This window comes from Suncus etruscus, chromosome X, assembly GCF_024139225.1.
Source record: "Suncus etruscus isolate mSunEtr1 chromosome X, mSunEtr1.pri.cur, whole genome shotgun sequence".
Taxonomy (NCBI): Eukaryota; Metazoa; Chordata; class Mammalia; order Eulipotyphla; family Soricidae; genus Suncus; species Suncus etruscus.
The window spans coordinates 7,642,158-7,656,495 of record NC_064868.1 but is presented as its reverse complement, the minus strand read 5'-3'; the positions used below and the strand labels follow the sequence as shown (position 1 = coordinate 7,656,495).

General features: G+C 35.7%; 1 protein-coding gene across 1 annotated transcript in view; it reads left to right on the top strand.

Moving 5' to 3' along the window:
* Positions 1-14,338, top strand: part of CDKL5 (cyclin dependent kinase like 5) — a 155,319-nt gene that overhangs the window by 90,774 nt on the left and 50,207 nt on the right. The window contains exons 5-7 of the mRNA XM_049766783.1: positions 4,110-4,230; positions 6,578-6,637; positions 11,568-11,658. Of these exons, the coding sequence (XP_049622740.1) occupies positions 4,110-4,230; positions 6,578-6,637; positions 11,568-11,658 (272 nt within the window). The remainder of the gene's footprint in view (positions 1-4,109; positions 4,231-6,577; positions 6,638-11,567; positions 11,659-14,338) is intronic.

Sequence of the window (14,338 nt, the reverse complement as noted above, 5' to 3'; positions counted from 1 at the left end):
TTCCCAAGTGTGTTTTTTTGTTTTGTTTTGATAGAAATGATAGTATCCCCACTACCACCACCATGATCATGACAGAAGCCAAGCAAAGTTGCTAAGGTCATTGACTACCAATGGGCTTTTTAATGAATCCTTTCTCTACAAGTTATTGTCTAATTAACAAATTATATAGTTATTTCATAACAAGCAAAACTTTAAAAATAGTACAAAGCTTTTTTGACATTTATAATATTATTTTATGTAGCTTTCTCCTCCAAATCTTTGTCCATTTAGGCATTCCTTAAGGGACCTTCCTCATCAAATAAAACTGAATTTATATGTATATATATATGTATATGTATATGTATATATAGGTTTTTGGGCCACACCCGGTGATGCTCAGGGGTTACTCCTGGCTATGCACTCAGAAATTGCTCCTGGCTCAGGAGACCATATGGGATGCCGGGGTATCGAACCATGGTCCATCCTAGGCTAGCGCAAGCAAGACAGATGCCTTACGGCTTGTACCACTGCTGCAGCCCCTGAATTTTATATTATTTTAAGATTTTTTTAAGAAAAAAGCGATTGCTGTCAAATTGTATGTTCTTTAAATTATTTTTGGTTGTCAAAAATAATCATGCAGTTTTCAGTTTTCATTGCCAAATAATAAAACTCTGACAGATCTATTTTTGATTGTCATTTTTATTTCTATCCTATGCATGGTAATTGTTCACAATTAATAGTAATTTAGAATGAACAAATGGATGGCATAGAGGGTTTGAATTATCGCTGCTGATAAGTGGCAGAACAGCTACCCAAATGTGATCATTCTTCATATAAGACTTGAGATTGTTGCCTTGACCCTGTGATTTTTCAGTAGAATATGACAAGCATATCCTCTCATTAGTGACAATGCCAAAGGATTAACAATGAGTATCAAAGGGCAGGAAAAAATGTTCTTTTGTGCTAAAGGGTTTTAAAAATACAGGATTACAATATCTTAAACAAAATAGAAGTTTTTTTTTCTTCCTTCAATACAAAGGTAGGCAGCACAGTACCAGTAGGTCAACTTTATTTCACAGTACTAGGCAATGTAGCTTGCTTCTGCCTTTTTTCCCACCACCTTTGAGATATGACCCTTATCCTCAGATCAAGATGGAGCTCCAGCTGTCATACCTCATTGTCCAGGACCTGGTTACATGATCGCACTAACTGTAAGGCAGAAGGGAAATGTACTCTTTGTTTTGGTTACTTATAGTTCACTTTCAAATAGCATTCTAGGGGGAGTATGCGAAGATTGGATATCAGGAGGCATTTCTTTTTGCACAGAGGAATTTAGAGTTGAATTTGAAACAAGAGGTACAATTTTATTTTTATATCCCAAAGTCCTGTTTTCATCCAGTGCATTTGGGTCCTCTGATGCATTTCATTTGAAATGGCAATTCTAGTGAGCAGTCATAAGAAATAAGTAAATTGTACATTTATTTTAACTTACGATATATTCATATATTCACTTCATTATTTAGAGGTAAGATCATTGTCTTTTGAATACTGATCTTTTGACTGTATTTCTGATAGTGTATACATCTCTCCGAAACCGTAACAACTATAATAGCATTGCTCAGTTGAGAACCATAGGGCCCTCTGTGGGCTCCCAGGATATTGCAAAGGAGCTAAGGTGAAAATCATGTAAATGGGGGGTGGGGGGAGCATGGCATGATACCAGGGTACCAAATGATAGTAGGGATCCAAAAGAAGGAAACAAGGTTGGAAAGGGGTCAAAGTTAGGAAAAGATTGAGAAATACTAAACTGTAATGTATTGTGACATCATAAAATAAAACAGAACCTGAATGGCTGGGCTACACCCAGAAATACTCAGAACTTACTCCTGGCTCTGCACTCAGGGATCACTCCTGGCAGTGCTGGGGACTATATGGGGTACTGGGGACTAAAACCTGGTTGGCTACATGCAAGGCAAGTACCCTACTCACAATCTTTTTTGTGCATATAACTTGAATGGCAGGAACAAAATTGTAAAGCCATGCTGGAATACCAGTTTTACTTAGAACTGCTATATTTTTCCCCCAAAAAAGTACATCTTATGAAGTGAACGCCACCTGGAGCTGGAGTCTGAGTGCAAGGGGGGGGCAATCTAAAAACTATGTGTATCTTATCATCAGGTGCATCTTATACAGCAAAAATTTTGGTATTTTATACTCTAAAATGTGGGAAACACTCAAGGTTTTTATTTATGTATCATATATCTATTAATGATAATTATTAATAAACTAATTGTACGTTAGCATAAATATACAGGTGTCATTCTTTTTCTAAGTGGTATTTCCCCCAAAGTGGCTAGTTTAGCTTACAATTCCATGGATTTTCCCAATATTTTTTCAGGAAAAGTGCTACATCATGTATATTCATTACATACATTATATATGATATATAACTATGTGTAGATGTGTAAAAATATATACTTTATATACATTAATGAATATATAGTATGCGGGACCAGTGAGGTGGCACTAGAGGTAAGATGTCTGCCTTGCAAGCGCTAGCTAAGGAAGGACCGCGACCGCAGTTCGATCCCCCGGTGTCCCATATGGTCCCCCCAAGCCAGGGGCAATTTCTGAGCGCTTAGCCAGGAGTAACCCCTGAGCATCAAATGGGTGTGACCCAAAAAAAATCAGAAAAAAAAGAATATATAGTATGCATATTCCTCATTTTATAATGGAGTCTTAGAAAGGTTTAGATTCAGTAATTGAAATATAAAATAGTTTTGACTTCTTTGTCAAAGATGTCTCTAAAATTATTTTAAACTGTGAGGGTATTGACATTGATGAGTGTTATATGCTGATTCATACTGAGGTAATACCTGTTTATTTATTTATTGCTGCTTTGCATATAAGTCCAAACATAGTTTAGAAGGCAAACAGCTGATTATGAATATATGTTTTTATTTCATGGGCCCTCTTTGAGTTATCAGAAACTTCCTTGCCCCAGGGATACACAGACCTTATATCAATAATTGTCCTGGGTGATCATCAAGAAACAATAAGCTAAAATTGTGCTTTGGGTCTAGTTATTGTATTTTTAGAGGAAGTGGAAATATCTAGTTAATCTGGAAAATCAGCATAGTCTGCTTAAAGTTTCTACTTCATGAAAATATTTGTATTACTTTTAAATACTTCAAACTAAAATATTAAATATTGTTTGGTTTACAATCTGTAGATTTAAAAAATTGTAATTTTATTTGTTTTATTTTTTTATACCAAAGGGAACAATATCTTCTTTATGCATGCATACAGATTAACTGAAGGGCATATATGTATAACTTATAAATATAAATGTAGAAATAGGAAAATGGGTGCAAAATTATTACTGATGAGGATGAGAAATAAAAGCTGTACAGTATTTGTCTCTGGTATACTTTGAAAATCATGTCTCTTTTCTACAAATTATCATCTCCTTAGTGGTAAGGCCTGTATATTGCAGGGCCAGAAACTTATGTGTTTCTAAGTTTTTAGCTCTACATATGCTAGCTTAAAATGGATTATTGATATTAATAATTTTCCTTTGGAATTAATTAATATCTTAACATAAACTTATGACATTTATAGATGTAGCATTGTGAATTTTCAATAACATTTTTATCTTGTTTTAATTTTTATACTGTGTATTTTAAGACTGTTTTCCAGGTCTCCCAGAGATATTTTCAGGTTTGATTTCATTACCAGGTTTTATTAAAGATACGCATACCCTATGCTAAAATGACTCCATTTTCTATCATATGTATTAGAGATAATGCATTACAGCTTCTTATCTCTATTTTGTGTTAGGGTTCCCTCAAAATTAGCTTAAATGATGACTGAAAGGTTTTAGAAAGAGTGAAAAGTGTACAGTATTATTATATGAAACAGCATTGGGGTATACTAAAAATGAAATTTCTCTTAACAATGGACTTAGTTTATACAGTTTATGCTTCTGCATGAAAAAGATTGTAAAGTAGAACAATAAATATATATAATGTGTATTCAATGGATTACATAAGTTGCTTTATAGATTGATAATATATGATTTATGGACCTACTGCATTCTTGAAATTAATGGACCCCTATTTGATTCTTAGAATATGCTTGAATTGTTGGAAGAAATGCCAAATGGTGTTCCACCTGATAAAGTAAAAAGTTATATCTATCAGCTAATCAAAGCTATTCACTGGTGCCATAAGAATGATATTGTGCATAGAGGTGAGTATAGTATTCTTTTCAAGAAGACATATTAAACGTCAATTAAAGTGAGCAATAAAATATTTTCTCTATCACATTGTGAAGAATATTTCCAGGTTTTTTTGTTTGTTTGTTTGTTTGTTTGTTTGGGCCACACTCGGCAGTGCTCAGGGGTTACTCCTGGCACTGTGCTCAGAAATCGCTTCTGGCAGACTCGAGGGACCATACGGGATGCTGGGAATAGAACCCAGGTCTGTCCTGTGTTAGCCATGTACAAGGCAAATGCCCTACTGCTGTGGTGTCTCTACTATTTCTAAAGGCACTGCCAAAAAATAAATAAAGGCATTGCCAATATATATAAATTATATACAATCAGTAGTGTTAGGCTAGAATAGTAGTCTCCAAGTTTGGTCTCCAAGTCTCCTTCTGCAAGTGTATTTGGGTATTACAGTATCTTCTATGTTGTTATAACATAGAACATGGGCACATGCAGTGAGATTAAAAAAACAAACAAACTTGAAGGAAGAAAATGCATTGGTGCACAGTCTTTTGTTGTTTTTTTTTTTTGTGTGTGTCCTGCCAGTAAGCCCAGTAATGTAAAACAACCTAGAATCAGGCATTAGAGGTAACCCCTAACTTTTTGACTCCTATCGACAACTACAGTTTCTGGTATATGCCTCACTTTCTGCTTTTCCTTGCCTATTAGTGCATTATTTGCAGTTGGCAGGCATGATTGGTCTTGCATTAAAAAAATGCTTATTCTTCCATGAACTGTTTTACTTCATCCTTTAACGTCAAGATGGTTTATGGGGCCGAAGCAATGGTGCAAGCCGTAGGGCATTTACCTTGCACTCGCTGACCTAGGACAGACCGCAGTTCGATCCCCCTGCATTCCATATGGTCCCCTAGCCAGGAATGATTTCTGAGTGTGTAGCCAGGAGTAACCTCTGAGCATCACCAGGTGTGGCCCCAAAATAAAACAAAAAATATCAAGATGTGGGTCCAGAGAGATAGCATGGAGGTAGGGCATTTGTCTTGCATGCAAAAGAACAGTGGTTCGAATCCCGGCATCCCATATGGTCCCCCAAGTCTGCCAGGAGCGATTTCTGAGCATAGAGCCAGGTGTAACCCTTGAGCACTACCGGGTGTGACCCAAAAACCAAAAAGAAAAAAAAAAGTCAAGATGGTTTATAGCAGTGAAAGGGAAATGACTTGCTGGGCACCATTGCTGACATTAAACCATTTGTCTTCTGGTTATCTCTCTTGCATTCCAAAATTTTTTATCATAATGGAACATAAATTTATCAAAATAATGAGGCTAAAGGATGTTTATCAGAAAATATTGCAATATGTAATTCTCATCTTTGAATTACCAGATAAAAGAATACTGCATTTTAAGTTAACTATTTTGCACACGAGGCTATCCCTCTAAGAATAGTCTCACTGTAAAAATAGCTTAAAGATTGTGTGAGGCATGCCAGATTCTATTACTTCAAGAGAGACACAGCTTATATTTCTCGTTTTAATGTTATGGATAGATCTCCCTGTCAACTCTATTTAAGGTATTGCTAATGATTTTAATAGCACTACAGTTTTAGGATGTTATCAAAAATTTCATTTTGGTGCAACTTCTTAGTGGCTCTATTATTTTGTTAATGGTTTAACAAATCAGTGGTTGTAAACTAGCTGTATCACCTGCCATAGTGATTTAGATGAGAGGTACTTTAAAACTAGAACTGGGAGATACCTCCCAAGGAGGTATATGACCTCCCAAGGAGGAATTAAATGGCGCTTTCTGTTTATTTCTATTTCTTAACTCCTACCTCATCTGTAAAAGAGACATGGAAAAAATGAGAAATTTTATCTTGACTCATCCAATATGGGTTCAGCATTATACATTTATAATTGTGAATCAGATGGAAAAGCTAAAGAAAGCATAATATACATTATACACAAAATCTTGACAAATTTTATCTTTCATGTATTTTCCCACAGTAATTATAATCCTGACTTCAATATGCGATTTCAAGTTATTTTGTGGAAGTGAATATTTTACATTTTATACACAAAAATTGTAGAAAACAGTGTTTTGTAAGGTAAAATGTTCATTGAACGATTGTTAGATTAATCATTCTTGAATTCCTTTTGGAGATCAAATTGATCCTCTTAAGATTTAAATAGAAAACAGTTTTAAAATGGCGGTGTACATGCTTCTCACAAATAAATTAATGGAAACTTCAATGTTTGAGCATAAAATATGTTCCTCAATATTCTGAAGATTTCTAATTAGGTATCATTATTATGATCTAACAGTGTCAATCAGCAGTCTATGAAAAATATTAATGTGTTTTATATTTTGATATTCCAGATATAAAGCCAGAAAATCTTTTAATCAGCCACAATGATGTTTTGAAATTATGTGATTTTGGTAAGTTAAAAATAAATTGAATTTTTAAGTGTAGATAGTATAACATATAGGTAAGCTTTTATAGACAAAGTAAGAGTATTTTCTATGTTTTGATTGAAGTTATCAGAGGAGCATTCTTTTTGGTCATATACTGAAAGATTCATTACTGAAAGAGCATTTTTACTCTCCATAGAAATGCCTACTAAGTAAAAAAACTTTCAATGTTTACATTATATGAGAGTTTGGGCCACATATGGCGATGCTTGAGGCTCTTGGTTGAGTGTTTGGGAGAAGATAGTGCTGGGAACTGAACTGGGCATTCGTTCCATAGTAACAAATTCATAGAGTAGCTATATAAATGTGCATATATAATAAGTTCAGCATTTAATGACCCCAGAGAAAGAATTTTCTGGGAAGTATCACTAAAACCTTTTGGTCTGAGTAGGGTAAATACATAGTAAATGTTTAGGCATAATAATGTGCCAGTATAAGAATATATATGTACTATCCTTACAGAATAGTTATATATCTATCAGGTCAAAAGTTAGGGTTTTGTTTTAGTTTTTGTCTATTTTTTGTTTCTGGGTCATATACAGCAGTGCTCAGGGCTTACTCCTGGTTTTGTGCTCAAAGATTACTCCTGGTGAACTTGGGGAATCATATGAGGTGCCAGGGATTGAACCTGGGTTAGTGGGTTAGTGTGTACAAAGTAAACACCATTACACTGTCACTCCACCCTAGGAATTTTTTTAACAATTTCATTTATTCTCTAATTATACAAAAAATGAAATTAGTTATTGATTGTTGTTGTGTATTTCAGCTCCTAGTTAAATGTATAGGTATGTTTTGGGGGAGGAGGAGAGAGGATAGGCAAACCCAGTAATGCTCAGGGTTATTCCTGGCATTGTGCTCAGGGATCACTCATGGTGGACTTGGGGAACCACAAAGGATTTCAGGAATTGTATCAATCAGCCCCATGCAAGGCAAGCACCCTGCCTGGTATACTATTGCTCCAGCACTTTAGCAACGTTTTTGAGTTGTATTCTTCTAGTAGAAAATTATAAAGTCTCATATATATGTATATATATAAAGCTCTTTACTAATGGCTAAAAAGTTATTTTTACTAAAATAATTCTGAAGAATTTTAAGTATTATGTATTAAGGTGTTTAGGTCTTAGGTCATTTAAAAAACATACTTTTGCTTGATCCACATGATGAAAAATAGCTTTAAAAAACTTTATTTATTTATTTATTTATTTATTGGTTGGTTGGTTGGTTGTTGGGCCACATCCAGCGGCTCTCAGGGGCTACTCCTGGCTTTTGTACTCAGAAATCACCCCTGGCAGGCTGGGGGATCATATGGGATGCTGGAGATCGAACCAGGTCCCTCCCGGATTTGCCACATGCAAGGCAAATGCCCTACCACTGTGCTATCTCTCCTGTCGAACTAGCTTGTTTTTTTAATGTAATTTTTCATATAGTCAAATATAAGCACAAATACAGTCTTGATATATAGCTCACAATGCATCCTCCTTATAAGCAGAAGTTATATCAGTCATTAAGAGATGAATCACACAAGTGAGAAATGAAAACATTCTAAGGATTTACTTTATAGTATGGATTTTTTTCAGTGTAGCAATTATTGACTCATTATTTTCAATTAATTTGGAAACTGTCATAAACTTGATTCCTTGAAGAAAAATGTCTCATAAGATTTATATTTTATATAATGTTTTATAAGATTTTTCATGCTTTATGATAAGGAACATTGTAAAGAAAATTCTTGCTATATGCTAAACTTTTTAAATGCCACAGAGAATATAAAGAAACTACTGAAGGGTTTCTCAAAGTAGTGTCTGATTACCCTTTGAATTTCTGTAGTATCTATAGTAATATGCCGCTTTTCTGATTTGGTTTATTAAGTTTCTCTCTCTTCCTTTCTTTGTGAGTTTTGCTAGTAGTTTATTGATCCTGTTTACTTTTTTCAAAGAACTAAGTCATTTTGCTTCATTTTGTTGTTCACTTTCCAGTTTTTTAAGCTGTGACATTAAGTTATTTATGTACGCTCCTTTTCCTTCCTGATGGATGCTTGTAAAGCTATAAATTATCCTCTTAGTACAAATTTACTATGTCCCACAAATTCTGGTTATTTGTGTTTTCATTCTTGTTTGTTTTCAGGAATATTTTGATTTCCTCTTTAATTTAGTCTTAGATCCTCTGGTTGTCTTTAGTAATCTATTTAATTTCCAGGTGTTAAACTTTTCCCTCTGTGTCTGCTTGTTATTCACTTCTAATTTCAGTGCATTATTGTTTGAGAAGTTAATTTGTACAATTTCTATTGTCTTTATTTTATGTATGTATGCTTTATGGACTAGTATGTGATCTACTTTGGAGAATGAACCATGTACATTCGAGAAGAATGTGTATCCATTCTTCTGGGGGTGAAGAGACCTATATACATATCAACTAGACCAATTTCTTCCAATCCTTCTTTCAGTGCTAGTACAGCCTTGTTGCCCTATCAAGTGGTGACAAGGCAGTATTGAAATCTCCACAATTATTGCGTTGTTATTGATATCTTCCTTCAAGTTTTTTAATAGTTGTTTTAAATATTTTGCTGGTCCCTCACTGGGTGCATAATTGTCTAGGAGTATTATTTCTTTCTTTTCTTATATATACCTTAATTATTAGAAAATGTTCATCCTTTTTTATAAATTTTTTTTTACTACTTCCAAAGTAGATCTTTCAGTTCATCCTCTAAGGCTGGTCTGTAAAGTTTCTAAGCTGTTGTTTATCTGTGAAGCTGTGTATCTTTCCTTCAAACCTGAATGTAAGTCTGACTGGGTAAAGTACTCTTATCTATGCATTCATTTTGTTGAGTTTTGTCTACATCCCACCACTGCCTTCAGACCTTGAGGCTTTCTTGTGACAAGTTCACAGTAAATCTTAGGGATGCTTCTTTGAATATCATTTCCCTTTTTGATTGTGCTGCTTTCAGTATCCATCCCTATCTATGGAGTTTGTCATTGTGACTAGAATGTGTCTTGGGGTACTTTTCTTTGGATCTCATGTTGTTTCTGTTGAGTTTTAGCTCTGGGAGTTTCTCTGTGATGATGTCCTTGATTATTGAATCTTCATGGGAACTTTTTTCCTGTGTCTCTGGGACTTCAATGATTCTTATGTTGTTTCTATTGAGTTTATCAAAGACTTCTGTTTTTGTCTTTTCTCATTCTTTGAGGACTTTTCCCAATGTCTGATCATTTGTTTTGAGGCTCTTTTCCATTCTCGTCTGTTGTATGGAGTTGCTATGCATCTCATTTTCCAGCTCACTAATTCTGTCTTCCACGACTGTTACTCTTTTGGAGAAGCATTATAGTGAGGTTTTCATTTCGGGTTTTTTTTTTGGGGGGGGGTCACACTCAGCGGCACTCAGTGGTTACTCCTGGTTCTATGCTCAGAAGTCACTCCTGGTAGGCTCAGGGGACCATATGGGATGCCGGGATTCGAACCACCATCCTTCTGCATGCAAGGCAAACACCCTACCTCTCTGAACTATCTCTCCAGCTCCCAGGTTTTCATTTCTTTTACCAAGTTTTTCACCCCTGTTATTTTAGTCTGAAGTTTTCCTATTTCTAATCTCAAGTCCTCTTGATTTTTTATTTGTGATACGTTCCATTCGCTCCATGATTTCTTTGAATTCTATGAACACCTTCCATGTTTCTTCTCTAAAGTCCTTATCTGAGAGGGTAAATAGGTGGTTGGCATTTTTCAGAACTAAATATAGTCGGGTCCTGCATTGTTTCTCCATAGTCATGGTTGTAGTGTGATGTTTTCTATGTCCCATGCAGGTGTTCCTTGATTGCCGACTTGACTTCTACATCCAAAAGCCTCCGAGTCTGCCTCCTGTAGCCTCTTTGCTCTTTCACAGGTCCAGCCGCTCTTTGTTCCCCTCCTGGACTTCTGTTTCTCACCTGGGCTTTGCTGACATGACTTCCAGGTCCAAAAGCATCTGGGTCCAAAAGCCTCCGGCTCTGCCTCCGCAACCTTGTTCTCTGTTTTGTTTCTTAAGGAAAAATATTTAAGCATTGGCTTAGGAGAACTGAGGCTCCTGTCTCACTCCAGGGAAATTCCTGGCCCTGGACAGAATCTGGTTGGAGCTGACTATTGTTAGCTTTTTCCCTTCCTTCCCTTTGATCAGCACCCTTTACCCAGAATGTCCATTTTACCCCAATGTTAATGCCTTCATTCTGTTTAAATGTTCACAATGAACTTGTCACTGCTTTTGGTGAGTGAGGTACATAACTACCTTGACTGCTGCCTTACATTGTAGTCTAGAAGTATTTGAAAGGAAATTAGAGGAAATTGTGATAAAAGTCTATAAAATCAGATAACCCTAATAAACTCAGTCAAGCAAAAGGGAGAATACTTTTGCTTTCTTTATTACTTAAAACCATTAGTAATTTATGTAATCTCTGGAACAGGGCAGCAATTGCTATTCCTAAGTCTGTTCTGAATATTCATAAGTATACATTGACTTTAAATCTATGGATTTCTATAGCATGAATGGAGAGACAGGATTTTTTTAGCAAATACATGATTGTTTGTTGACATAAACAATGAGCTATTGATAAGGAAAAAGCTATTATTTTCAATTAATTCCCTTGATATCAGGATGTTCTTCTGATGCTCCTTTAAAATATTAGTAGGGGACTAGGTGCGTAGGGTGCTTGTCTTTACTCAGCCAACCCAGGTTTGATTCCTGACACCAAATTAGGTCCTCCAAATCTGCCAGGAATAAGTAATCTTTGAATAGCGCCAGGAGTAAGCCCTGAGTATAGCCAGGTGTGGCTCCCAAATAAATTAAATAGTACTAGCTCTGTACTCTTTTGCCTATATGAAATTATTTCTTTTTCCGTATTACGCTTTTGTACTTGCCTTTGCTCTCTTTCAGGTTTTGCTCGCAATCTCTCTGAAGGCAATAATGCTAATTACACGGAATACGTGGCCACCAGGTGGTATCGGTCTCCAGAACTCTTGCTTGGGTGAGTTACATTCTGAAAAAGAAGAATATATATACATATTTTTGCTGATCTGATATTTTTAGCACTTAAAAGCTTTTTCAAATTAATACGCGGCTCCTTTTTACAGTATTACAAAGCCCTAAAGCTTGTATCATTTTTATTTATTCTTGACTGGATGCCAGCGCTAAAGTTCACTGCGCTAAGTCCCTCCGCTGCTCTCCCTCAGAGTGGCTCATAGGGCCTCAGCAAATAGCTTGTCTCTTTTGATTCTGGGGGTCTCTGCTGGGACAGACTACTCTGTTCCATGGGACTCATCATATTCTAGTAGGCTAGTCCAAGGTCATTCTGCTGATAGCAGAACATCCCTGTAGCAACAGAGCAAGTCTCAAATTGAAGGTGATTTTTGAAGTTCTTTTTTGCATAGTTTTTGCCTCATTTACTAATGGATGTTTTGTGGCCAAACTTCAGTCCAAGGACTGGAGAAATAACTGGGCTGTCTTGTTGAGCAGTGGCAGAGGTACAGCAAGAGGCAGATGTCACCACAATATTAGTTAAAAGCCTTCCACATTAGGAAGGTAGGTGTTCCATTGAGTTTTTAACGTTCTGCATTATCATTTATTTTTGTCCAACAAATCCTTGAGTGTAACTCCACCCTGGATTTAGGTGTACCTACCTGAGACCTGCCCTTTTCTGGGAGGGGTCTTGCAGGTAAGGTTACACCTAATATCTGGTTCCCAAGACCCCTCCCTTCTTTTGTCCCGCCATTATATTAAACACATGGTGTAAATATTGAGCCAATTGCCATTTTTCTTCTGAATATAGTAAATCGTGTTTGATGATAAATGACTCTCCAAATTAGCCTTGCATGGATGATTTTCTCAGAAATGCCTCACTTTGTGCCATTCATGTACTTTTAAAGCTCTTTAATCCAATTATTAGCTCCAGAGAAGGAGCTTGTAATAAGTTCTTCCTTTCCTTTTCATATGTTTTTCTTTAGATCCTATGAGGAATCTGCTATCTTGATATTCATAACATAATATAAACTATTCCTTACCACCAGAGCTCTAGTATTTTCCCCAGGTATTTCCTTCTTTGGGATCAAGTGAGAATGAAGAAGGAGGGATGGGAAGATACCTCAAGGGCTAGTAATATATTTTGCTTGTAGGGGACTCAGGTTTGATCCTTGGCTTGCATGGTCACCTGAGCACTGCCAGAAGCAACCTATTACAAATAAAATTAGATATAGTAGAAAAACATTATATATTATATTTTTCCTAATTTAGAATTATGTATAGTATAAACTTAGATACAGTAGGTGATGACCAGAGTGTCATCCCCTTAGTGTATAGATACCTAGGATATATGGCAATTTAATTTAAGGATGTTTTGCATCTCATAAGTACATAAATAACTATTCTGAAGGTCATGTTGACTTTATATTTAAGTTGTTCACTGATCATTTATTTTGATGTTAATTTGCTTCCCAATATTAACCAACCATCTGGTGGTAATTCCTTTTTCATTGCTGAAATAAAGTCAATAAGAATCACGTATAAGTGTTATTTGTTGATTTGGGGGGCACAGGCTATTTGGGCACACTTGGCAGTGCTCAGGGGTTACTCCTTGTTCTGCACTCAGGAACGATTTCTGATAGGCAATGGTAGGTTCTTACTTGAAAAGCTTTGAGCCAAGAAATGAATAAGTTTTGAAAGTTATGGGATTCCTGGGTTCAAACCCAGGTCAGCCACGTGCAAATCAAGTGCCTTACCTGCTGTACTAACACTCTGGCTCCATGTTCATTTTTTTTAAACCTTGCTTTTTTCTGGAAAATAAGTGCTGGTTAATTACATTAATTCACTTTGGATGGATTTTAGAATTTTTATGATATTTTTAATGAATTTATGATCGATTTCTATCCATATATGTCTCTTCTGTATATCTCACTCATACCTCTGGTTGGACTCCTGGGATACCTTGACCATTATTGGGATTGAGATCTTAGTTTATTGAATAGCATTTGCCAAAGAAAAAATGTACATGAAGTAGATTGTTCTTAGAACCTCGATGTGGAAGGGGCATTTCTTGCTGATAACAACCTACTTATGAAATATCACCTCATATCTATGAGAACATTGAGGTTATGTTTAGAGAGGTGTGAGATCTACCAAAAGGTGAGACATCAACCAATTTGATCCCAAAGGAATATTGCTAATTAAATGTTTGTCAAGTACAATAGAAGAACCATGTTTGTTAAAAAACCCCACTGAAATCTGTTGATATTTGATTAACATTAAGAATTTACTTTTTTGGGTACATTCTGAAAACTTTGTCCTTGACATTCAAGATAGTTCCAGCTGCATGAATTATTCAAATTAGTTGACAGAAGAAAATAGCATGTAGTGCAGGTATTTAGAGTTTTTATGGGTTTCTCTCCCTCTAATATTCAATATGGGCATTAAATATTTGAATCCTCCCCTTCCCAACAAGCTACCCCAAAAGTCAACATGAAATGTCCCATAGTTCTTAGATTTCATGGAAATTAAATGAGATAACACATTGATTTATTGTTGTAATAATTTGTTATACTTGGAACAGAAGTAAAGGTTTTCTACCACCAGTCTGCAGATATAAAATGTCTTAAAACCACTGCTAGAGAATATTTGTTAAAAATGCTGTTTCACAAATGCATCATTATGACAGC